This window comes from Uloborus diversus, chromosome 4, assembly GCF_026930045.1.
Source record: "Uloborus diversus isolate 005 chromosome 4, Udiv.v.3.1, whole genome shotgun sequence".
NCBI lineage: Eukaryota > Metazoa > Arthropoda > Arachnida > Araneae > Uloboridae > Uloborus > Uloborus diversus.
The window spans coordinates 75434311-75461827 of record NC_072734.1 but is presented as its reverse complement, the minus strand read 5'-3'; the positions used below and the strand labels follow the sequence as shown (position 1 = coordinate 75461827).

Here is a 27517-nt window from a genome sequence, read left to right as displayed (position 1 = left end):
AGAATACGTATTCTTCCCTTTTTTTCCTGCATTTCAGATAATGTTTCACATACTTGATCTTTTTCAAAAATCTTTAGCGGAACTTTGTCCAGAGAAAATTAATTCCATTTTGTACACTGACAAAAGAGCCTTTTCAAATAGTTTTTATTTCTGGTACGTATTAAATAGACGTCATAAATTTTCAAGCAGTTATGTTATGTTTATTTCTTTTAAATGTATTCGTAGGCTTGTTGATTCATTTGTAGCATAGATCCATTGAAAAAAAATATCCGGTTCTGTTCAAAAATACTTTTCTAATTTTCTAAACCAGATCCAAATTAATGTCCAAAGTTATTTTTAAATGGTCCACCTTTTGCTGATCTTAAATAACGAAAATAATTATAATAAAAATAAATTGTTTTCTCTGTTATTTAAATCGTCGTCTCAGAACAACAGTAGGATATTTTACTATTGTTTTGGAGATTAGATGTCTTACGGTTGCTCTGAGGTGACGATATGTAATTTCAATGTATACCTGGCGATATTCATTGTGTATTTTAAATCATAACATGTTAGTTCAAGTATTATACATTTAACTTCAGTAGTGCGACATCAAGGTTACAAAGTCAACGAATTTCCTTCTTAAATCATGAATAGCATGTATTTAAGTTAAAAAAAAAATACAAAAGACAAGATTCAGTTTTATTATTTGATGCTATTTTGTTTTGAAACCAAAATACTTTACTGCCTTGGGTAGGTAAAGTATCACTGAGTAGGGTAAGTTTGGGAGTTTCACCTGGGTAAGTTTTACCTGGGGTAAGTAAAATTTAACTGGCAGTAACTGCAAATTTTTTCTTTTTCCTTTCTTGCATTTTTCTCCTATATTATACGCTAACTTTATTGTTAGCTTTGTTCTTGTTCGCTTGTTCGCTATTTGGGTTCTGCTGAAAAAAGGCGCGGAAAAACGTCAAATTCCAAAATTTCTCTATAGTTAGTATTGAGTCCATAACGCGTTGCTTCTCACAAACTCGTTTCTGCAGATACTGGCATTTACTTAACCACGGCAGTGTGCTCCTTTTAATTAAATTTATCAAATAATTTCCTTTAACGGGATTGTTTCCTTCAGTCAAAAATACTATTTTTAGTCACTGAAATTTATAGAATAAGCAAAAAAAAAAAAAAAACATGGACCCAGAAAATACTTTTATTTTCCCAACAGTTAGTATTTAATTAATTTTTTTTAAATGTCCGATTTTTCAAACAAGGCGTGGTCTTGATGACGTCACAAATGATGCAGTTTGGCGCATCTTTCTACCACGTTTCCACCTCATGATAATCAAGAAGCTTATTAAACATTGCGCTCTACACTTGCCATCAACCATATCGTTGCCAATACACGTGAGTAAAGATGCGAATTAGATATTTTGTTCTGTGAATGGCAACAGTGAATGGCATTTCATCATTTATGACGTCATCGGCAGAAGCATAAATAATAAAAGCGCAACGATTTAAGTAATTTTTTAAAAATATTAAACTTAAACAAATTATTTGAAAAATGGTCAGATCCTATGTTTTTAAGTATATTCTTTTAGAAAAAAATACTTTTAAAATTTTGGAAACGATCCCATTGTGCACATGCTTAAATTTCATTATTGTTTGAATATTTTTTAAGTGTTTTATATTGCCTCACTTTCATTTTAAACAATCGCTTTTCCAACTTTGCCACCCGTCTTTATATTACGTGCTTTTTCCTTCTCTCTTTCTCTCTTTTTTTTTTCAGTTTCCTCCTTTCAGCGATAAAAATTTAAGGCAAATGACCGATTTACTTTTTTGACCGAAGTTATTTAATTTTTATAACAACCTAAGTTAACTCACACTATTATTAATTTTGTCATGAAAGTGGAAAAATTTTTGTGGAAGTCTGCAGACTGTTCTGAATTTTTCCCTTTCAGCACGAATTTCTTAAATTTAAAGCAGAAAAAAGTAAAAACGAAAAGGTGAGCCTAAATCTATACAGGAACGATTAATGATTAAGAGGTTGTTGTTGTTGTTTTGCCATATCTAATAATCACTATGAATATTGGGGGCCATTGACCACGAGAGGTTGGACTTTTTTATTTACACTTCAAACAACACAAGAAAGATTTGCATCACAAGACGAGGAAATACAAACGAAGCACCTATGGAAATCGAATCCAGGAACTTCGGCAGTTGAAGCGAAGCTTCTAAGAGTCACGGAGGCCCCGTCGCTAAGAGGTCAAAATCACTTACTCCTTCAGCTACCTTTGCCTCGGCTTTTTGATTCATTTTGAAGCTTTTTAACCTTCGTTTTACTCGTAATTTTTTTAATTTAGCATTTTATTTTCAAGCATTCCTTTTTACCGATTTGTAGTAAGAGTTACGATTTAATTAATGCTGATCTACTTTGCCGACTACATTTAAGATTTTTTTTTTTTTGAGCAATCACATTGCTTATTATTGAGGGACCACATTGCTTATTGTTCTTATTTGACTGTTTTGATGTTCCTTTGATTTTGTTTTCCCCCCGCCTCCCTCTGCAGCACCACCGTCGACCGGCAATGCCGATGCTGCTCCTGTAGCGAAAACCATCTCCAGGTTGCGTCACATACATGCATACACACCTACCCACACACACACACACACACCCTACACACACACACACCGTCACCCATACCCACACACTCATGCCTGCACACAGACACAAACACACACGCCTACATACACATACACACTTGATTGCAAAAAACAATTTGAATTCCAGCTGTCAAAATTCAAATTAATTTTTTTTTTTTTTTAAATCTCCTTCGCAGACAGCTGAAAAAAATCTGCTACCGGAGTCATTCGTACACATTTCAGATAAAGCTCGCCATTTTTGTTGCGCAAGAAGTAAGAGAAATGTATTCTATCCTACAAAAAAGCCTTTGTATAAAATAAATGCCTGAAAAGAGTTACCTAATGAAAGGATAGGAATGATTCCAGACAGCTAAAAAAATGCATCAGAAGTTTTTTTCTGCTATTTCTCTTTTTCTTAATTTTTGTAACGAAAGAACCCACATGTACTCCAATTCATATCACCAAAATGTGCTTTAGTGAATAAAGTGCGCCACTATTCCCATGTGAACTTTTCTCGAAAAAATCCGACAGAAACCAGAAAAAACTAAAGTACGAGAACAATTACATCAAAAGAATTTTTGCTAAAACTGGCTTTCCTGTAATGTGCCGAAAAGAGTTAAGAAAGAAATGCGTTAATTAATCAAAAAAGAGCGTAGAAATGTTGTCAAGTGACCTTAGAACAACAGACGCAATGCAATACAATCGTTTAACAAAGAATGCCGGCCTCAGGTTTTTGCACCTGATCGAAAAGAAGAGGAATTTGTATACCAAAATATACAAAAAATTGTACAAAAGAATGTGTACAAATGCATATATGTACAATGTACAAAAGAATAACTGAATTTTAAAAATGTGCATTTTCGTATTCATTAACACATTAAAATCATTGATATACAAAATTAAAAAGTATATACCAAGTTTTGTTTTTATTTGCTTTTTATTTATTTATTTATTTATTTATTTTTATTCATTTATTTATTTTTATTTATTTATTTATTGAGCTATCACGAATTGCTTAATATCCTCACTTGACCAAAATTGATTCTTCTAAGATTTTTCAGATTGCCATAACTACGAGAATAATATAACTCGTTGTTTTAATATACATTAAGATAACAGATTTTCGTCGCCATGGTTACAAATCGTTTGCGTTCATTCAAGGCTTAACTTAAGCAGATTTTACTTTTGAAAAACAGGGGTGTAAAACTATGTTTTTTTTCCAGGAAAAACATCAACATAGATGAACTTAAAAAGCAAAACTTCATCTAAATACGAAATTTCCAGATTACTACTTCCTGTTGTTTAAGATTGATAAGAAATACGAATAAATGACTTTAAACGCAGAAAATAATCTTTATGACAAGTGTACTGGTGGATATCAGCCATAAAATCTTTATTTTTAGCATCTTAACCATCATTTCTTTTTTATGGCTATGCCTCCTATTAGTACCTGTTCTAGAAAATCACCAGTCATAATATGACGAATGCAAAAATCTTGGCCACTTCCTTTCTATTTGTAGAAACAAGAAGCTCAACGAATAGGGTCCTATAGCAATTCGTGATTGTGAAAAACATAATTTGAATTCAAGACCCCAAAATTCAAATGAATGCTGGATGCTGGATTATGAATTTAATTTTTTTTCATTGACTCTGATATTGTCGAGGCGATGCGTTTAAAAGAATTTACTGTATAACGTACAATTCGTTTTGATGTTTTCTCTGCAGTTCATTCGGAAAATATTGACTGAAGGCTTACTTCAAAAACTTAACTGATTTTTTAAGTGACTATTTTGAATTTAAAAAATAACGCGGTACCCTTGATTGATCTTCAAGGAACCCTGGGGTTCTGCGGAACACATTTTAGGAAACGCTTGCATAACAAAAGGCTGAAACATTTGTAGTAGAAAAAATAAAACTTGGTGGAATTTTCTTTAATTTACGTACATTAATTATTTTAGTTTTTTTGCTTCGAGATTTTTTTAAAATCTGATCATTCTTATGTGCTATAGTTAGTTTTTATTTGCTTCAGTCTTTTGAAAACTGACACCGGTTAAAAGATCTTTTCTACGAAGTTTAATTTCCGTTAATTATTCAGACATAAAATAAAAGTTTCTTCTGGCGGAGAAAAATATTAATGAAATTTAATAAAGTTATGCTATTATCAGTTGCATTTTTTATTCTTAGATGTTTAGAATTTTGTCGGAACCAGTTTTTCTTTTGCTCCAAAGTTCTTTTGGCAACAAAAGAAATGAACTTTAAACTATTATACTCCTTGATATAACTCTTTACAAACAAACTTTTTTTTTTCATTTTTATTTATTTTATACTGAGTGTAAGTACTTAGAGACTATTAAGGGCTCTGGGCTTTTTTATGTGAAGAAACCACATATATTGAATTAGTACATATAAGGAACTTCTTCGCTTTTTTATTTTAACAAAGAACACTTTTCTCAAAATAAAAAATTATTAGTTTTTATAACATATTAATATTGATTAAATTGCAATATCTTTGATTTGTTTTCAAAGATGTAATGTAATTGGTTACGTCACCAAGTTTAAATTTAGAATCTACAGCTTTGAATTCTACTTCTTTATCAAAGAACACTTTTCTCAAAATAAAAAATGAGTAGTTTTTATAACATACTAATATTGATTAAATTGCAATACATTTGATTTATTTTCAAAGATGTAATGTAATTGGTCGCGTAACCAAGTTTAAATTTAGAATCTATAGCTTCAAATTCTACTCTTATAACATGTAAAAACGTTACAAGTCAAGTAACTGAGCTTGATATTTGAAACCCGAAATTTGAACTATAGTGCTGTAAGCAATATAACAATTAGTGAAGTCACCAAACTTAAATTTTGAATCCCCAACTACGAATTCAAATGCTATGTCTTTCAATATAATTTACCCGGTCACCAAATTTAAATTCTGAATTTCAAGCCTCGAATTATACTGCTGTAACATGTAGCATTGTATCAAAATTGGTCAAGTAGTAAATTTGGATTTTTGGACCTCTAGCCTCAAATTATAAAGCTATATTGATACCTTTATCAATATATCAATATTAGTCAATTCACCAAACTTAACGTTTGAGTCCCCAACTTCAAATTCGAAGGATACAGCATGCAACGTAATTAGTCAAAACTCCAAATTTAGGTTTTGAATCTTCAGCCTTGAGTGCTGTAAGAGACTTGCAATAAATTATTTACCCACTTGCTTTATGGGGAAGGAAAGCAGGAAAAACTTAAAACGAGCAAAATGACTAAAAGCTGCCTCAGGGTCAGGATCTGACGCATAATTACTCAATCGTTTGCATACGACCACGTCATAGAAAAATATGCAAGTAAAAATCTTGGTTCACTAATTAAAAGTTAGCAAAATGTTAGGCTGATTTCACTTAATGAATGGTATAAGGTATTTACTTTATTTTACTACACATACTATTATTTATTTTTAAATACTTAACTTTTTTTTTTTTTTTTGTTCATCTCATGTTTTGATGCTATTCAGAATACATTTTAAAACATTAAAATCGTAATTTCATGATTCTTAATGGATTAAAATTGTGACCCATTAGACTTCAACCTGAACTAGGCCCCTAAGATCTTTAACTACCTTTGAATTTAAATTGTCGTTTAGTAAAATATTTGTTCTACAGCTTATATTGCAAATCTTTTGGACTCCAGAATTCAAATATTTCCATTTTCGAGTGATTAACGGATGTCTGAAACCTTTGATGTTTTCAAGTAGGGAAGGGGAGCATTTGAATTTCGATGTTATTTAATTTTTATTTATGTTTCAGAGTTTTAGATAAGCAATATATACATTAATATTTAATCATTTCAGTAGAGTTAATGATTGATAATAACAACATCTTAGGTATTCTTTTTCTTAAATACACATTTCATTGCATTTTAGTACAGATAGGAATAAACGTATAAAAACCAAATTCAAGGTTATATTTACTGCTTAAAAATGCAATGACGGTTTTAATTTAAGCAAAAATTAAAGTGCATTTCCGTTCTGATATGGAAATCAGTCAACGAAAGTATTTGACCTTCAGCTCTTGCGGGCTTGACGAAATAGCTGCATTCTATGTCATTCACCAAGTTCCTTATTTTATTCTCGACACATTTTCCTTTGATCGCATGTCATCCAGAAACGATACAAAATTGTTTTTTTAATCTAAGTATGATTGACGATGAGAAATATTTAGATATTTCTCACATTTTGGTGACGTGACAATGATTGTGCTGTGTTGATCAAATGATTCTCATTGCTATTTTCATGATGGAATATACTTAACCTTGAAATCAGCTATGTTGGAAAAAGGAATAATATTGTATTTGTTATTAGCATGCTAAAACGCTTTCATGACAAAGAAAATTCCGTCGTGCTAGTGAATCTAAAAAAAAACTGATGGGATGACATTGCTTTGTGATATTTCATTAACATCAAACGAAACTATCATAGAAATCAACGTAATAAGATCAAAATCTGAAAGCGAGTTTTAAGATGCGCATTTTGGAGAGAACACAGTGGAGCTTTCAAAGACGTATTTTGAGATCATAGAAGACAAGAAAATGAAAACGAAAAGGCGATAATTTCTGGACTAATAGGTTTTTAAAAAGCTATTTTATTATCCCTCGTTATCCTTCGCCCGATAGTCAACTCATCAGGTGCATTTGCATCTACCATTCTCATCACCGTGAGTTGAATCAACTTTTCAGCAGATTCAACTCATCGGCACATTGCCAAACGTTCGCTCTACACACGAGAAAACTAGTTGAGTCAAATCGGTTCGATTTTAACAACGTTGTGGAGGAGCTGTTCGAATAAATTCGAAGAAAAGTTGATTCAACTAAGTTGCCTCGTGTGATGACAACGGAAAACGCCTGTCAACTATTTGACAGACAACTTTTTCGAGAAGTTGATTCAACTAACAGCCTCGTGTGTAAGAGGCCTTAGGCCATAATTACTGTTATTTTGTATCTGTACGTTTATATTCAACGATAATTTATAAAGATATTCTAAATAGAATTACGCGTGACGTTACTTCAGTAAAGTTTAACTGGATTCTCTTAACTCGAGATATGATACTTTTGTCGTTAATTCTGTTCCTCAAATACAAAGTCAGAAAATGTCCATTTTCTGGTTATTACTGCACTAGCAAAAGTACCCGGCGTTGCCTGGGTCAGTAATAATTATTAGAAAAAATCGTTATTTGCTTTTATTTTCTGTTTTAAGTGAAAGAATTTAAAACACATCTTTTTGACGTGATTAAAAATCGAGTTTCTTCCTTACCCATAAAACTAAAATAGCAATAAGTATAAAGAACAAAGTAGTATTGATTTAGAACCGAAAGCACTATATTTAAGCATATACAAATTTAAAAAACATGAAATTAATCTTCTCATGTTTAAAAAGATTAATCTGTTGATACTTTTTTTTTAACATGGAGTCTAAAACCTTCTCTGTATGGCTAATGAAGTACGAAGTGATTAAAAAAAAGTAGCTGCGCTCGTAATCCCCTTATACTTGCTTTAGTTATTTCGGGAAATTTCAATCATTGTGGCTCTTGGTGCGATTTTGCCGAATTTGCGAAAGTCGTTTCGAGGTACCTTCGATGATGCTCCCCCATTCTTTCCTTACTTTGTAAAACGGTATGATATTAATTTTCGTTACAGAGATATCGTCGCCAGATGCTGAGATATTTTTGGTCACCATAAAATGGCGCTAAACAGTTTCATCCGAAATGTTACCAAAATAAGTAATAAAATTTGGTGATTGTTTGAAATTGTGCAAAAAGAAAAATTAATGGAAGTTTTTGCGCTGTTTATGGATTTGCCTAATTTAGTTGCTGGATTATTTAACACAGTAAAAAAAGTCTTTTGAAAATTCTTTGATTGGCGATATTTCGTTTACATGGTGAAAGCTGAGAAACATTATGACGTAGTCTTCGGCTGCAAAAACAGCAACGTTGAAAAAGCTGCCAAATGCATCAGCTACGGAAATCTTTCTGCAAAAATTTTGGCGATCTGCTGGTTGTTTGGATAATGAGTAAGTGTTCAATCAGCATAAATAATAATAAAAACTATTAATTACATTAAAGTTCCGTTTAAATGGAAAATCATCAGCCAAATCATGTTTTATTTGCCAATCTTGTGCAAAAATCTTACTTCAAGATTTGACTTGAGAAAAGCCTTGAACAATCACGAAAAGCAAAGAAAGTCAACAATACAACAATTGTCGCTATCGACAGGGAGTTGAGATGATACACTAAATACTGTATTGAGTTGAGGAAAGCCTTCGAACATGGATCTAAAAAGCTCATAACTCGTTTTTTATTCTACTTAGAAATTTTGAACAGGTGCCATCTTCAGCAGAAAAATCAGAGCTTTCGATGGACATATAATGTAAATATGTGCAAGTATTTTTTCATCCCAATATTAGAGAATTTATACAAAAATTGTGTTTTATTGCCCCCCTAAGGGGGTTTTGCCCCCCATAACGGGACGAAAACTACCCTATGTGTTATTCTGATGCATAAGCTATATTATTGTAAAGTTTCATCAAAATCCGTTCAGTAGTTTTTGCGTGAAAGAGTAACAAACATCCATACATCCATCCATACATCCATACATCCATCCATACAGACAAACTTTCGCATATATAATATTAGTAAGATTAAATGTGGAATATATTATTCAGCACTGCGTCATAACAACGTAATGGGGTCGTTTCCAAAATTTTAAAAGTATTTTTTTCTGAAAGAGCGTGCTTAAAAACATAGGATCTGACCATTCTTTAAATAATTTATTTAAGTTTAATATTTTTAAAAGATTACTTAAATCGGTGCGTTTTCATTGTTTACACTTCTGTCATGTGACATCACAAATGATGAAATACCATTCAATGTTGCCATTCACAGAACAAAATATTTAATTCGCAACTTTACTCACGTGTATTGGCAACGATATGGTTGATAGCAAGCGTAGAGCGCAATTTTAATTAGCTGCTTGATTATCGTAACGTGGAAACGTAGTAGAAAGATGCGCCAAATTGCATCATTTGTGACGTCATAAAGACCACGTCTTGTTTGAAAAATATGACATTTTTAAAAAATAAATAAAAAAACTGTTGGGAAAATCAAAGTATTTTTTGGGTCCATGTTTTTTTTTTTTTTGCTCATTCTATCTATTTCAATAACTTAAAGTAGTAGTTTTGACTGAAGGAAACCACCGCATTCTATGGAAAAATTTTTTTTAATTATATTTACTTAATAGTGTTGTACAAGGGTGAGTCTCTCCTGAATAGTAGTGATAGTGTGACTAGCGCTAGTCTGGCTTTGAGGTTAAAATTTACATTTATTAAAAATTAAGTTCAATGCTGTTATATTTGCGTGGGTGCCAAATAAATCTTGAAGTCCTGGCGGTATAACATTTCTATTACATTTACTTTTGTTGCAGTAAAACTGAAAACTCAAGCCCTATCTAATCACAAATAAATGTCGCTTTCACGTTCTACGTATTTTTCTGCATGGAAAAGATATTAAAAACCAAATGCAGTCATTTTTTTGATATATAGAAATCGCTTTTAATTCTTTATAATGTAGGGGATGAATAGCTTCACCTTGACTATGCTTTGTAAAATGACGTGTCTTCTTGAAATTGTGTCTTTCGCAATTTATGGCTTCTTCTTCTGACCTGCTTTTCAATGGAAAACGACTTTAAGCAACTCCTTCGAGCGTTATTTTACGGGGGAAAATTGAAAATAGGGTTAGTTGAGATTGTGAATTGAAAGCCGATTGAGTGTTGCAAAATTAAAACGCATACTCCTTTACGAAATGAATAAATATCTTTGAGGAATAAATTAACATCAGTAATCAGCGTTAATACAGCGAAAATAAGCAATTGAATAGCAGATACCTGTTTCGGGTTTTCATGGAATGATTTTTTCAGTGAACGAAGTGTAAGCTGTGGAGGTAAAGTCATACGAGATTTTTTTTTTTTCTGATGACTTCACACAACAAAGCTCATATTATATTGTACTTGCTGCGTTGCCCGATGCTGCACGGTCTGCCTTCAACTATCAAAAGCTGTGTCAAGTGACGCGTGTTCATCAATCAGGCTTAAATGAAAGAAACAAAAAATAGTACAACTCTTGTCAACGTGTAGAAAAGAGCAATAATGTCTAAAAATATAAATTTAGATCTCTTTGAGTTTTTTTATTCCAAAAAGGCAGTTATCATTATTAATAGGCGTAAACATTCCGTTTAACAAGTTTTTCTGGCGAAAATCCCCTACGTGAATTCCTGAGCATTAAAGGACTTCTGTGACAAATTTCGCGTAGATCAGACGTAAGCTGAATTTGTATAATGAACACACACACATACACATGCATTCATTTACTAACATATCCTCATACCTATAATAGCGAATGATCGAGTAACGCTGACGTCATCAACAATAAAACTCGCCTCACGGCATGATAATTTGGTAATATCTTTTGGTAATATTTGACATGCAGGGAAAGGCTTTATTTCGACAGGGCTGAACTGGATCTGGTAACTTATTAACTGTTTTGCCGGTAAAAGTAGCATTTTAGGAGAATGAAGAAATGAAAACGTGGTCCACAATAATCGCTGTCTACTGGAGTTTAGGATTAATCCACGGGAGTTAGGATTAAAATTTCAACTATCAAAATATCACCAAACAGGCAATTGATTCGTTCAAATGTAGAAGCAATTTTCACCCTATATATATATATATATATATATATATATATATATATATATATATATATATATATATATATATATATATATATATATATATATATATATATATATATATATATGTATGTATGTATGTATGTATGTATGTATATATATATATATATATATAAAGAGCAATTATTGTGTTACGATATTTAATAAATCGTACCAACTTACAGAATAACCAACTTTAAAATACAATATGAGTGAATTATTAATGCAATACTGATGAGGCAAAGTATTGCCTATCTCTTGCGCCATTGAAACCAATAGAACCAACACTGATGACATCAGTGCGAGTGCTGCATCTCGAATGCCGTAGCAATGCCATTTTGCTGATTCGTATTTTCCGACACCGAAATTTCCTTGTATCTAAAACATAGGTTACGAAACTTTGTTAAGTTGCCTTTACGAAGCTTCTATGGCTGATGGCTCCAACAACTACGGAGGTCCCGCCAAAAAATTTTTTTTTTGAAACCATTATTATAAACTCTTAGTTTTCACATGATTACACCTGTTCGTTTCAATCAAGGACGGATAAAAAGGGAGGGACGATGGGGGGATGCTATGCGATATATATGCAACAGAGAGTCTAATAAAGGACTCTCCGTTGCAAATTTTCGATATTAAAGTTCAAAAAACTCAATTTTTGATAAACTTTCATTTTGTTAAAGGAAGAGGGGCTAGGGGTTTTCCCCCCGAAAACGTTTCAAGAATGAAGTTCAAAACAATAATTATGATGAACATTTGCAAACCATGATACGCAATAAAGGGTATGTAAAAAACAAAAACATCAACCGCCTGTCCCTTGAATATTTTCTGTATCCGTCCTCGGTTTTATTAACAAATACAAATCATAAATAAGCATGGGTTGCTTTAGAAATTAGTTATCCTCTGTTGAGGGAAAAAAATATATAATTCCTTTAACTATAACCGTACAGTTAAAAAAGAAAAAGAAGAGCAAAAAAGAAATTTTAAAAGGCAGAGAAACAAAAAGAAATGGAAAGCTTTCACTTAAAAGCTCTGGAGAATTTGACACACAGACACAGTTTCCGTTAAGGTCTCACTTTCGCATTTTGCTTTCTTTTTTACTTTTACTTTCTCTAAAAGCCCCCTGGGGGCAGTAGTTAAAAGCTTACATCACACGCGCAGATGCCGGTAGGGAACAAGCGCATTCTGTGAGAAAACAAAAGAGGAAAATAAATCAGGATGTGCGCTAGGTGAGACGATGTTTCTTCGTGTCAAGGGTATCTGCTACTTGGTGCGAAAAAAAAAAAGAAGTTTGATTGTTTTGCTGATACGGGAGCAGTTTTGTTGACATTCGGAAAACTCATGTTGAAAGCAATTTGATAGATTCTGATGTATGTTGTAAAGAATGGCGTAAATGCGAAGTTGCGTTATCCTGATGTAATATCAGTTTTCTTAGGGCCCTTGAACTTTTTTTACAGGAATTTTCATTGAACGATACAGGTATTCCCTTGGAAAAGGGAATTGTGCCTCACACGTGAGAAGGAAAAAGAATTTTAAAAACTGATGCCGGTATCTTCTTAATTGTTTGCTTGTTTCAACACTTTATTATCTCATATTTTCGTGCAGGGAATAGAACTATTTGACGAAAGTATGTAAACTAAGTTTTAAAAACACATTCATTGCATGTACCGAGTGAAAAACTTGCAACTTTGTCGTTTCATAATTATAGCAAATTTTGACTCAATACTGTTTGACCATCGATTACATTTAAAGGCTAATATCCGATTTATAGGTGGAAATGGACGCATCTATTAGTTTATAGGGATGTTAGTTGGTTTGTTTCAGATGTGCACTTTTGCCTCTCTATTATTTAGCCTTAGTTTAGTAAAAATGAAAATTTACTCACAGCAGCATCTTTTAAATCTACTGTATATTCGATCTATATTCTCACGACAAAAATTAATTGATTTATTTATTCACAACAAAGTTTTGAGCTTACCATTCGCAACTCCAACGAACTATAGGGGGCACTGCAGTCACTGTCTAATGGCGGAATTGAAAACTAAAACAAACGCATGTGGTAACGAAGAAAATGCTAAAAGTGTTGTGATTTTTGTTCGTATGTATGATTTTTTCGCTTTATTCATTTGAAAAGATTTTTCAAAGTCTTTTGGTTATTCTGACCCATATAGAAAGAGATTAGAAACCAAAAAGTATTACGAAAGTAAACAATTAATGCAGAACACACAGTAAGTTGTTCTGAAGCAGCCATTTTCACGATGTTGAATTCGGAATTCATAAATTTTTGGTTCGCTTCGAACGGCATTTTCATTTTGTACCGTTTTTTCTATACATTAGTACATATTAAGTTCAGTTTCGTGACATTTCCAGCATTTGTTGACATTTTTGTCACATAGTGCACATACGTGGCAGACTGTCAAGAGTAACGTTTAACACTAGATAATTTATTTCTATGACTATATGATTGGATATCCAAAGAAATCATGCATTTAATTCATTCGTCATGGAAATAATTTACCTGATATGCGAAATCTTGTCAAGATACATTATTCTTTCACATAATTTTAAAACCATAACACTATAAACAGATTTTTGGTGAACTTTTATTTTTTATTGTTCAAATTCTTAACGTTCTTTCTGGATTTTTCAATCTGTTCTGCGATAAATATTTTCAAGAAAATTTATTTGCATACTGTCTATTTCAGTAGGATACTGTAGTAACAAATTTTATTTAAATCATTTATGTGGAATTAGGTTAAAGAAAAGTGTCCAGTCAATGTTGTTAAGTTCGTTTTTTTTTCATCGAATTGAAAAACTGATATTTATTCAAATTCACTCAGAACAAAATAAATAAAATGTGTACTCACAGTTTATATATGGTGGTAGTTTTCTTTTCAGTTGATTGACCATTATTTCTTTTTACTTATCGAATTCTGTAATCTTACTATCATTTTATTCCGCTCATGATAAAAATTAAAAATGGTTTAACTAAAAACGCGAAAACTCGCCAAGGCTACTTTGCTTGCACAATACTAAAACTACTATAACCCTAAACAAATTTGGCGAAACCTTTCAGCTGAGAATAAAAGGAATAAAGTAAATTCTTTCTCGGTTATTCATTTTGTTCTACGATAATATATTCAAGAAAATATTTTGCATACTGTCCATTCCAACTAAATGCTGCTGTAAAATATGATTAGTTAAATTAATTTAAGATTAAAAAAAACTCATATTCTTACAAATTCATACAAAACAATAAAAATTTTTACCTGGTATAACGTTATCCAATTTTGTTAATCCAGAGTTTTCTTGTTTACGCTTCCACCATTTAATACTTTTTTGAAAGAAATAAGAAAAACTAACATTATTTTGAGAAGCTCGAGAATACTACTAAGGGACGAATTAATTTCTGTAGCTGAAAGCAAACTAAGACACATCGATTGCGTTAATAAATACTCAGAACAAACTGCCTGTGTTTACGTCAACAGACACACGTGATGCGCAACGTGGCAATGTTTTAGGTGCAGACGCAGTTTTATAAATCACCGCAAGGTAGCGTATTCGAGCGCTGGAGTTCCGAATTTTGTTTTTACGATCCTGAACGAAATGAAAATGTTTAATTTTCTTTTGCTGTTTCCATAGAAACTATTTTTGTTTCCCCTCATTTTATTTTCGAGAATGCAATAAATGAATAAGGTACTAGTGACATTATAAAACGCGTGTATCAATATCCCATCGCTATTTTCCCATCTTCCCTGCCAGATTCATTCAGATGGAATAGTCTTTACTTGGCAGATTGCCGAATTACATACAATCCGTGATCAAACAGTACATATATAAATCAGGCCGTTCACCAAGCAAGATTATTTTTAGAATACGAAAGATAAACATTACAGAAATCACTTCCGTAAAATATAAATCATAAAAATTCTTTTGAAACCAGTGTTATTTATATTTGCAAAACACTTATGAGAAACTAGAAAACAATGACACGTTATAGCCTAAAAGTTTTCTTTTTTTAAAGGGGGTAAATCAATGGTCTTAAAATACGAGTACTTTTAAATTTTACATGAATTAAAACTAAATTTGTTATTTGAACTCCACTAATGTTAAACAAGATTTTTGCTACTTTTTATGCCAGCAAAAAAATAAATAAATAAATAAAAGAAGGAAGGGGGGGTAGTAATTATGCCAAATCTTGTACATAACCAAGCCCGTCAATTCGAATTTTTCCAAGGATTGGGGGGCGGGAGGTTCATAGGATACATAAATTCAGTGCAAATAATATTGAAAAATAACAAACTTGTATGAAAACACAGTACTTTTTGAAAGCTAAGAGAAGCACAGTCCCCTTCCTGACCACCCCCCATCTCCACCCCTCTCAAATGACAGGCCTGTACCTAACACATTGCTTTCAAGTTCGACGTTTATCATAGAAACGAATCAAATGAAACACCAAGATGAATTTAAATGAAAAACACATATAATTGTTTTCAGTAAGTCCTTATTATGATGTTGATAGTGCTGGTTGCTAAAAAAAGTAACAGAAAGTTATGAAAAATGTTGTTATAGATTCACTATTAAAATAGTGAGCGTTTTGTTTCAAATTCTTCAGGAGGTGCAGTGTTTCTCAACAAGACTTATGACTTTTAAAAATCTTTGGGCCATGAAATACAAAAGATTTTATAGGTCGAGATTTTTTCCTTCCTAACATATATATTTTTCTGTAAAATCCGTGTCTAATGACGCATTAAATACAGTCAAGTCCACCAAAAAACAAGTAAAATAGATTATCAATCCAATTTATTTTCTTTGTTTACACCCGCTGACGACCTGGGAAAAATATCTTTTCTCATCCCTTGCAAGCCGTACAACGTTTTCCAAAATGAAAAACAATAGAATATATATTCTCAATAAGCTATTTAAGTGCAATTGTTTAACTCATAAGTCAGGAAAATATTGTAATATCTTCATTTCATTTAGCAGTGCTATAAATACCTTAAATTTAAAGAAAAAATATATTAAATATTTTATTTTTAAGCATAAAAAAAACCATTGAATATAGTGAGAAAAGTTTATGGATAAACATATATTAAAGCTTTAAAATATTCCTCTGTATTAAAATAGCTGATTGTTTCAGTTTTTTCAAGCATTAATTTCATATTTCACTATAAAAACTATCTTAATATTTTTATATTATATTTATAATATCAAGTATGTCTCGTATTGTTGGGGGAGGGAAGGGGTTAGTTGTTCTGTGTTAATTTTCATATAAAGACCAAAATGTCCTTCACTCACAGTAATTTTAAAAATTGTGTGAACAAATATCATAAATCAGTGTAATATTACGTGATAAATTTTTCTGAATATAATGGAGCATCAAATCAAAGGAAAATGGGTTTAAACTGGTAAAAATTTACTCGAATTAAAAAATCTGGAATAAACATTGTCAGCATTAACTTGCAGACTTAAAGTGCTGCACATTTTCATATGAGGAAGACCCTTTAACAAAAATGCATTTATGGCATTTAAAGTCCTCATTCTTGATGAGCTGAAAATTTCATGAGCCATTAGTATGAAAAGGATTTAGAAAAAGAAAAGCCTTTGAATTCAAGACATTACTAAACCACAAATATAATAAAATTTTCGTGTTTAGAACATTTAAATCTACAGCACTCCGAGTAAGCTTTTAAGTTTAAAGCATAACATAATGAGCAAGAAAAAAAATCTTACTGCCAGAAAGTATACACACATATTCTGAACACTACTTTGAATTGACATATTCGTGATAAATCCCTCAAAGTCACAACTCACCCACTGACCGTATTCTGCTAAAAAAGTAAGAATTTGTGTCAAAGATCAGAAAAGTTAATAGAGGCATACTCTTTTTAGAACCCGAGTCTTGACTTTTAAATTGGCTCTAAGAATGAAATGGCCGATTTTCGATGCTAAAGATCACTCGGAGATCTTGTAATTTCCCACAAAATAAGTATAATGTGTACTCCATGGTAATAAGCAGTTATTTTTGAAACATATGTCTCTGCTGTCGAGGATTTCCATAACGTTGTTTAACCGCAGAATTCATCTTATTTGTTTGTAAACTTTCCGTCTTACCACAGATGTATGTGGTATGGAAGGATCGTGGTTGCTTACTTGACCTTTCCATTTTACAATCATCAAACATAGATGTGAAAGTTGATTGCAAGTGGATGGTTATTATGAAGGGGGAAACCGGCATCTTTTTACTTATCAAAACAACTTGCAAATGAATAGGAAGATCTCACAGTAGGTTTTACGAAACATTTCTTCTTAGAAAAAAATCTCACCAAACACGTTTGAATTTCTAAAGACCGTTGATGAGACCAGAAGTAGCTGGTATTTAGAAGTGATTCCGTTATTCAGACGCTCAGGAAAGATGAAAGAATCTTTCCCAAGCTTAGAATTAGACTCAACGTGTTGGAAAATACATATTCAAATTACCGTTATGAAGCGTCTTCTTTTCATTGTCGAATCATGATTCATACATGTATAGGAATATTTCAGAAACCAATGTGGTTTTTTAAATATTTCCTTTTTGATATTTTCTTATTTCTGTTGATTTTAATGAAAAAATAACGTTCTGTTAGTGATTAAAAACACATATTTGGTCGATATTATATAAAACTAAACGTCACAAAAAAACTTCTAAGATTGGTCATGTGCTATATTGTGTCATATGTCCTGACTTAGAAATACATTTATTACTTACTTAGTTACACACTTTTCGCTCACATAATATCACACTTGTTTTCTCCGTCATTGAAATAAGCAAGTTCTTAAGATAACCCGTGAATTTCCGGTATACGCAGCTATTCAAGTTATTTTGTGTTTTATGCTTCAGGTGTGGTAGAAAAGGTAACTACAACACTCTTGTTGTTATGAGCTTATTATTTTTCCTTTATAATGGGGGCTGGGTTATTAGTGTAACGTGTGTAATTGTGTGTCTATCAGTGGCCCCGTAATCCCTCATCCAATCGAGGTTCTTTTTTTTCCTTTTTTATTTATTTATTTTATTTTTATTTATTTATTTTTATTTTTATTTTATTTATTTATTTATTATTATTATTTTCTTTTTTTTTTTTGAGAGAGAGAGAGGTAATTTGACCGAGAGTGTTCTTTCGTACGATCCATTTGGGTCCGAACATTTCTAATTTTTCAATCTAATATTTGTTCTTGTAAATTTCAGGATTCCACGTCACACCAAAGATATCACTGATATGTCCGGAAAGCTGTCTTCTCATCGTGGTGGGGGTCGTGATCGGCCTTCTGCTGTTCTATTGCGGACTGACGAATGTCGGGCCTCTCACCCCGAACGTCTTCTTCCTCTACATGTTGCCACCCATCGTCCTAGACGCAGGTTACTTCATGCCCAACAGGCCTTTCTTCGACAACTTGGTCACCATCCTGATGTTCGCCGTCGTGGGCACAGTCTTCAACGCCATGTCCGTGGGCGCTTCTCTCTGGGCAGTGGGTCTGACAGGGCTCTATGGGGTGGAGATGCCTCTGCTGGACACTTTGCTGTTCAGTTCAATCGCCTGCGCGGTCGACCCTATTGCCGTCCTAGCGGTGTTTGAGGAGATTCATGTCAATGAAGTCCTGTACATTCTGGTGTTCGGGGAGTCGTTGCTCAATGATGCTGTCACTGTGGTGAGTTTTAAATACAATAGTAATTTGGCATCCATCACTTTGACAAAAATTTTTTTAAAACATTTTAGTTTTTGATCCCAATGTATGGATAAACATTCGAATTTAATAACAAAGTAATTGCAATGTTTTGGAATTCGTTTCAATTATATCAAATTTTCTGCGTTCTGAGAATGATTTAAACGTTCAACACCAACAATGCAACGTTTGGCTTTCAATCGCCTTTACTCTGATGCGGATGCTAAAGCTTCAAACATTGCAGTGAGGGATTTCGAACTTTACCATTCAATTGCGGCATGCTGCAGCTGTGAAAGGTGTCTCTATTGAACCCATTGCAATAAGATTTGACCTCTGTTCAGTAAGAACACCTTCATCTATATATATAAAAATGGAGTTCGGTGAATTTGTTCCCTAAGATCTCAGAAACTACCCGGCAGATTTGGCTGAAACTTTCACCGTTTGTTCAGTTTGGTACTGGGAAGGTTTATAGACCAGTTCGAAAAAAATCCGATTGATAGTTCCCTTTTTATTCCAATTTTAGTCCCAATTTTCGCATAAATGTCCCAATATGGGGGTGGAAAAAAACGTGCACATATTAACATATGTCCATCGAAAGCGCCAATTTTTCTGCTGAAGATAGCATCTGTTCGAAGTTTCTAAGTTGTATAAAAAATGAGTTATGAGCTTTTTTGTTCCCTGTTCGAATGCTTTCATCAACCCAAGTCATTATTTAGTGTGTCATCTCAACTCCCAAGAACTGTTGTATTGTTGAATATTTTTGCGTTTCGTCTGACTTTTTGAGGCTTTTCTCAAGTCAAATCTTAAAGTAACGTTTTTCCACAAGATTGGCTGAAAATAAATGGATTTGGCTGATCATTTTACTTTTAAACGGAACTTATGTAATTAATGGTTTATTATTATTATTTATGTTGATTGGACACTTGCTCACTATATCCAACCAACCAGCAGAAATATCGCCAGAATGTTTTCAGAAAGATTTCAGTAGCTGATGCATTTGGCAGTTTTTTCCACTGTCGCTGTTTTTGAGCCCAAAGACTACGTAATAATGTTTCTCAGCTTTCACCATATAAACAAAATATCGCCAATCAAAGATACTTAAAAAAAAAAAAAAATATTGTGTAAAAATAATTCAACAACTAAATTAGGCAAATCCATAAACCGCACAAAAACTTTCATTAATTTTTCTTTTTGCACGATTTCAAACAATCGCCAAATTTTACTACTTATTTTGGAAACATTTCAGATGAAACCGTTTAGCGCCATTTTATTTTGACCAAAAGTATCTCAGCATCTGGCAATAATATTTCTATAATAAAAATTAGTAAGGAGGGGGAGTATTATCGAAAGTGTCCCAAAATGATTCTCGCAAATTTGGTAAGATTTTAAACCGCACCAAGTGCCCACAAAAATTGAAATTTCCCAAAATAACTAAAACAAGTGTAAGGGAAACACGGGCGGCTACATTTTTTAAAACAGTTCGTACATCAATAGCAATACAGAGAAGGTTTTAGATTTAAAAAAAAAGTACTAACAGATAAATCTTTTCAAACATGTAAAGTTTAATTTCATATTTCGGAAATTCTTCAAATTTATATATGCTTAAATGTCGTGCTTTCGTTTCTAATTGAATACTATTTTGTTCTTTATACTTATTGCTATTTTAGTTTAATGAGTAAGGAAGAAGCTCGAATTTTAATCACGTCAAAAAGGTTTGTTTTAAATTCTTTCGCTTAAAACAGAAAACGAGGGCAAGTAACGATTGTTTCTCATAATTATTACTGACCCAGGCAACGCCGGGTATTTTTGCTAGTAGACTATTTATAAGTCACTTTCGACTACAGCCCCCGCTTATGTCTAATATTTTTTTTTAATTAAATAGTCGTATAAAAAATTTCACACCTGTCTGTCCAACATACCATTTGTTTCACTTTTCTATTCTCACTCTTTTGAAGTTACCATAGAGCGTTGAAAATCCAAATTAATTGGAACCGCAGGTAGTTCGGATTTTCGAAAATAACCAACAAAATGCGGTCAGTAAAATATTATGTCATTTAATCAAAGTGTGACAATATGTGTGTGCATAACACACATGACGCTTCAATATGTAATTACATTTTTAAATAAAATTTAACACAAAATAACTCTTTATAATTACTGATCATAAAGGAAAATTTATTAAAACTTCATGGAAGTGCGTTCGGATTTTTGAAGTTTCGGATTTTTATGCGTTTGGATTTTTGACGTTCAATTGTATGTAATTTCAAAGGAGGAGAGTACTTTCTGAAGCAAATCTGCACATGCAAAACAAGCAGGTTGAGTAAGAAAACGTCTTCTTTTCAGGTCCTGTACCACATGTTCGAGGGCTACGCGGAGATGGGTCCACAGAACATCATCACGGTAGACTACCTGGCCGGTGTGGCTTCCTTCTTCGTGGTGGCTGTGGGAGGCACCCTGGTAGGCATCATCTGGGGGCTGCTGGCGGCCTTTGTGTCCAGGTTCACGCACCACGTCCGGGTCATCGAGCCTCTCTTCGTCTTCGTCATGTCCTACCTGTCCTACGTCAGCGCAGAGCTCTTCCATTTCTCCGGCATCTTGGCGTGAGTGCAGTCGTTTTTGAAGTCATAAATGCGTGTATGTGTGTTGTGTCGTCTTGTAGCAAAAAGAATAGAAACCACTCAGTCAACTTATACTATCGCCCGACTAATTGAGACATTTTTACAAGAATGTTATCTAATGAAGCTACGATGCATACTCATTACAATACATTGTGAATGAAAGGAATATTTTCCCTGTGGTTAATATACCTCTATCTGTGTATGTCATTACATATTATTTATCTGAATAGATTACGTTCTTACACTCCGTTCCAGACAATTTTGCCCTTTTTTTTCGGGTGATTGTAAATATGAGTTTTCCAATGAAAAATGCATGAGCATGATAGGGAAAATGTGATAGCAATAGCGTAACAAATATCTGAAAAAGGGTACAAAACAAAAGTACCGGATATTCCCCCAACTCTCCTTTTTTCACTGTCCTGCCCCTTTTTTGAAATGCAAACCTATTTTTCCCCAATAAAAAAATAGTTCCTTGTGCCTCAAACATATGCATAAAGTTTTCATTCCAAAATCAGGCCCTGTAATACTTTTTCTCCGTGACTTACACAAATGCTAATTTTGTAATTTGCACATTAACTGAAGAAATATTCTCAAACTTGAATCTTGCACTGGAACTAAACTTGAAAACTATGATCATAGGTGCAGAATGAGTTGATGAGTAAATACAAATGCTGCTAATTTCCTTTCACCTGCTAGGCTCACCTTCTGTGGCATCACCATGAAGAACTACGTCGAGGAGAACATCTCGTACAAGAGTCACGTGACCGTGAAGTACGCCATGAAGATGTTGGCCAGTTCCTCGGAGACCATCATCTTCCTCTTCCTGGGGGTGTCCACAGTGAACGACAACCACGAGTGGAACACCTGGTTCGTGGTAATGACTATCTTCTTCTGCACCGTCTACAGGACTATTGGTGAGTGAGCACACATGCTTTGTTATTTACGTTACTGGATAGTTAAGATTTTTGATTAATTTAATTTTTAATCATATATCTTGCTTGGAAACTTCCGATATAGATACGTCAAGGCGTATTTAGAGAATACGGTTCACCCCCCGTTTTGCCGGTATTTGAAGTTTTCTCCTCCCCCCCCCCTCAAAATATATCTAAACGTATTATTCAAATTGAAAAATTGGGAGAAAAGAAATTTTGTGTCGGTGAAAACTAGAGAACACCGAGATTATGTTTCTTTCTTTCTTCCTTTTTTTTTTTTTATTGCCGTCATGTTTGATCAAAGTTACACAGAAACCACTCATTATGCGACATTATACGTTATTTTATATTTTGAAGGTTTTTTTTAAACAGAACAAGACTTTAAAAAGAGTTTCATAAAACTGAAAAATAATCCGTCAAACAAAAAAAAAAAAAAATTAACTAATCAGCATGAAAATTCCCCTTAAAATACTTCGCCAAATCAACTTTGACTCCTCCATTAGGATGTTAAATAATCAGCCCAAAAATACGTAGAATCATATAAGAACAATAAAAAGTCCATTAAAATATAAAACTAAAAATAAAAGAGCAAATTAGGCGAAGACGAAAACGCAATTTTTCAATTTTTGCGATAGCAGAAAGTAAACAAATGGGCAAGCCAAGTGACTGATCTATGACGGAAAAGTGCCCTTACTTACAAACTTATTCCTAATTTTTTCTATAGTTATAAAACCCTCGTTGTCTGTAACCGGCCAAAAAGGGTTTTTCACGCAGTTCGTTCTCTGATTTTTGCTGTACTGCTACAGATCTTCATAATTTTTAACCTTCCAAACCTCACAGCCAGTTAGTTATAGATGTCCTCGTGGTAGTACATTTGAAATGTTAGATTCGTAAGGAATTATTCACAAAATCGTCACAATTTCTTAACATAATTCAGTATAGCTATGCTGTGAGCAAAGCTGCACTGTAAAAGAAAACTTCATGAGTAAACGGGAAAATAGCGTGTAAGCCTACCCCATGTTCGCCCTTCACACTTAAGTTTTATATTTAAATGGAGTTTTAATGTTTGTTTTAATGACTTGGCGGATTTGTTTCGCATGTTATTTTGTCCTTTAATGGATCGTTTCAAGTTGTTTTCTTAGTGGGCGGATTATTTTATATTTGATGGAGCTCTTAATGGTATGTAATGGCTTTTTTTTTTTTTGCATAATAAGTCAGTGATAATGCAGTTTTGTTGCATATATTATGAAAAGGGGTGTAAGTTTCAAAAGAGATAATTTTCAGTCAAATGAGTACAATGTTGGAGTAATGTGGAAGCTTTAATATTAGTTGTTTTCTCAATCTCGATGGAAATAAACGCTTAAGTAAAGTTAATTACTAACATCCACTGCCTTACAACAGAAGGGTGTTTCTCATATCATTTAGACAAAAATCTTTTAATTTCTTACACCAAAAATATTTAAACGATTTCATTTAGAATATATTTTAAAACTATTTTGACAAAAAGAAAAAAAAATCTTTTTGTCTGCTTTAAAATAAAACGTATTTTTAACAGTGATTTTTATTTTATATGACAAGTAAGCACATTATTTTATACATAAATATTTCATTAACTAACTATTTAATTTATGATGGCTTCATATATTAAGATATAACTTTTGTACTATTATGATTTATATATTAGTGCTCCTTTTGTATGATATTTGAAGCACGATTAATAGTAATAAAAAGTTTGTAAGATTGTCTGAAAGTTTATAGCTTATGTGTGAAAACACTAAGTCATCAACTATTGAGCAAGGGGGAAAAAAACTGTTTCAAAACTTGGCTGTAATCTGTGATTGGTAGCGAAAACTTAAATTTGTTATAGAACTAAATTCATTTTTTCCCAGGTGTCATAATTTTGACAGCCATCGCCAATCGATTTCGGCTGCATAGGATCGACAGAGTGGAACAGTTCATCCTCGCCTACGGGGGGCTCAGAGGAGCAGTGGCCTTTGCCCTCGTGCTCATCGTATCCGACAGAATCATCCCCACCAAAAACATGATGGTGACAACGATCATCGCGCTGGTTTTCTTTACTGTATTCATACAAGTAAGTACAAGCCGATCGAAAGTTTTTCTTATAGAATAAAAGTAAGAAGGCGTGAACTATGAATCTTTGTGAATCATGAAATAGAATGTTGTTGGGCAATCACGAATTGCTCATTGTCCTCACTGGTTTGAAGTTGGCGTTCCGAGTCATGTTTGAGTTCCACCGGATCCCGCGCAGTAGTGCTCTTTCTGGTCGGTGGCGTCCATGTCCTCCGAAATCAACTTTATTTGCACCCAACTCTCTCCACTTTACACAATCCTCTTTAGACAAAAACAACATCCAGCATGCAACATATAACATCCAGCCATTGACATTAGTTGGAATTTTGACGTCTTGATTTCAAACTATGTGTTTTCATGATTGCGTTAGGAACTATTTGCAGAAACAAGAAACCCAACTAGTAAGGTCCTATCGCAATTCTTAATAGCGAAAAACATTTAAATTCAAGAAATCAAAATTAAAATTAATGACAGGGGCTAGATTTTCTTTATTATTATCGTTCTTACTTTTTTCATTTAAAGATCCGAGGGGAAATTCCACTAAAGGTACGAGTATAATCACCGGTTGACAGTGTCATATTGTCCTAATTTGGCTTAGTTCTTAACTAAAGTTTAAGCTCTATCTTACGAAATTTCTTCTTCGTTACTTTCACCAGGTTTGGCAATACAGCTAGGGAGGTTATAATCTGCTATGGTTACTCTATCATTAATGATTTAGACATAAAATTTTCTAGTTACAAAAGCAGTTAATAGATTTTTTTACAACTAGAAAGCCTTTTTCGAACCATAAATTCTAAAAACTAAAAATTACTGTCATGCCACAAAACTCGTTGCGGCTAAGAATCCTGCCAACAGGCATACTAAAAATTCGTACTATGTATTAAAGCTGCCTCATCTCAGAATGTCATGTTTCTAACAGAAAGGACTCATTAGTGTTTTTATCTTAAATGCATAAGTCTGCTTTTCGCCTCCTTCCACTGCACTTTACGAGTAAATCTACCCAAAAATTGCATTGAAAAGCGTATGTTGCAATCAAGCCCGCCATTGCAATTTTTCCCAAGAAGGGATGGGGGAGGGAGGTGCATACCTAATTATATAAAAATTCTCATAAAATTTTTAGAAGAGTACCGCAGCTGGGCTCCCGTGTGCTCACTACATATGAAATCCAGGTTGCAAATGAACATCGCAGTTTTGAAACCTCAATGTACTAAAATCTGAGCGACCAAAATAGTTCTTACAAAAATGAAGGGCCTGATAAAACACCTAACTTCATCCTCGCAGTATGTGTGTTGCAATTAAAGGAAAGTCAAATCAAATATTTTCATTTTTATCTCAAATACAAATACTTTTACTTTTTAACCGACTTCAAAAAGGAGGCGGTTATCAGTTCATACCGTATGTATGTTTTTTTTTTGTTTGTCCACTTATAGCGTCTCACCTAGTGAACCGATTTTGATGATTCTTTTTTTGATGGATAGGGGATGGCTCAACTTAGGTCCCATTACTTTGTTTGACCATATTTGTTCTTTAGAAAAAAAGTTATGGGCAAAAAACAGTAAATTTTATGCAATTTCCCTATAATATTGTAGCGAAGTTCGCACTTTTCATTCGTGGATAACGGTGGCTCAGTGGTAGAATTCTCGCCTCCCACACGAGCGCTCCGGGTTCAAATCCCGACCAGAACAAAGTGAATTTTACTAAAATTTCGTTTCTACTGTTTCCCGTATTTTCTCGAATGTTCTATTAATTTCTGTATCTTTCCAAGTCTGGAAAGTTCCATCACTTTCTCAAGTTGTATATAAGGAGATGTAATGTTCCTTCGTGGTTCTGAATAAAGATCTCGAGTTGAGACTAACGCTTGAGTATTCGCGTCATTTGGCTTTCACATTGTCTTCGCTATCTTCATCTACGCGACAATATGAAACTCATTGTTATAAAAGTTTGGTGCCATCTAAGAGTAACATTAATAGTAATTGTAATGATAATTTTGAATAAAGGCTTTTCTAAAGCAATATAGTGATATAGGGCCGAACTTCTTACTAGGTAACTTCTTACTTTTACTGAAATATCTACATTTACACTAAAAAGAATGAAATAAAAAAATTTTGAAAAAAAAAAAAAATAGAACCGACTTCAAAATTGCTCTAAAAAGTGAAAAATAATTTTATTCTTTAAACACCATCGATAATACTTTTAAACATAATTTTTGAAGTTGGCGCAAAAACAAAAAGTAAAATCCATTGTAACCATGCTTCGCTCATATTTTTATCAAAAAATCATCCAAAGTTAGGAACGAAACATTTAATCGTTACTCAAATATGCTGTCATCAATGCGTAATGCATTTGGTAATGAAGAAACTGGACCTGGTTAAATTTATACTTGTAGTTGAGTTATGGCTGTGAATGATTTTATCGATCGTTTTTGCGCCAACTTCAAAAATTATGTTTAAAAGTATTATCGATGGTGTTTAAAGAATAAAATTATTTTTCACTTTTTAGAGCAATTTTGAAGTCGGTTCTATTTTTATTTATATCGATTAGAAATACTTTTTTGGAACAATTGTGTGAAATTTTACTTTTCGTACTTGACATACTCTTTTCTTATATTACAGGGAATGACCATCGGTCCTTTGGTGAGAATTTTAAACGTTCCAACGAAGAATAAAATAAAAATGTCCATGAACGAAAGAATTTTAACAAGAGTGAGTACGATTCATAACTTATTACTAATAGTATTTATGTAACACACACTACAAGTATCAGCATTAAGTGTACAGTAAGAAGATGT

The 27517-nt window shown here is 33.0% G+C and overlaps 1 protein-coding gene across 1 annotated transcript in view; it reads left to right on the top strand.

Annotated features, from left to right (window-relative positions):
- LOC129221161 (Na(+)/H(+) exchanger beta-like) overlaps window positions 1-27517 on the top strand; it is a 170886-nt gene that overhangs the window by 124424 nt on the left and 18945 nt on the right. The window contains exons 2-6 of the mRNA XM_054855610.1: window positions 18613-19073; window positions 21432-21688; window positions 22403-22620; window positions 24528-24730; window positions 27342-27431. Of these exons, the coding sequence (XP_054711585.1) occupies window positions 18613-19073; window positions 21432-21688; window positions 22403-22620; window positions 24528-24730; window positions 27342-27431 (1229 nt within the window). The remainder of the gene's footprint in view (window positions 1-18612; window positions 19074-21431; window positions 21689-22402; window positions 22621-24527; window positions 24731-27341; window positions 27432-27517) is intronic.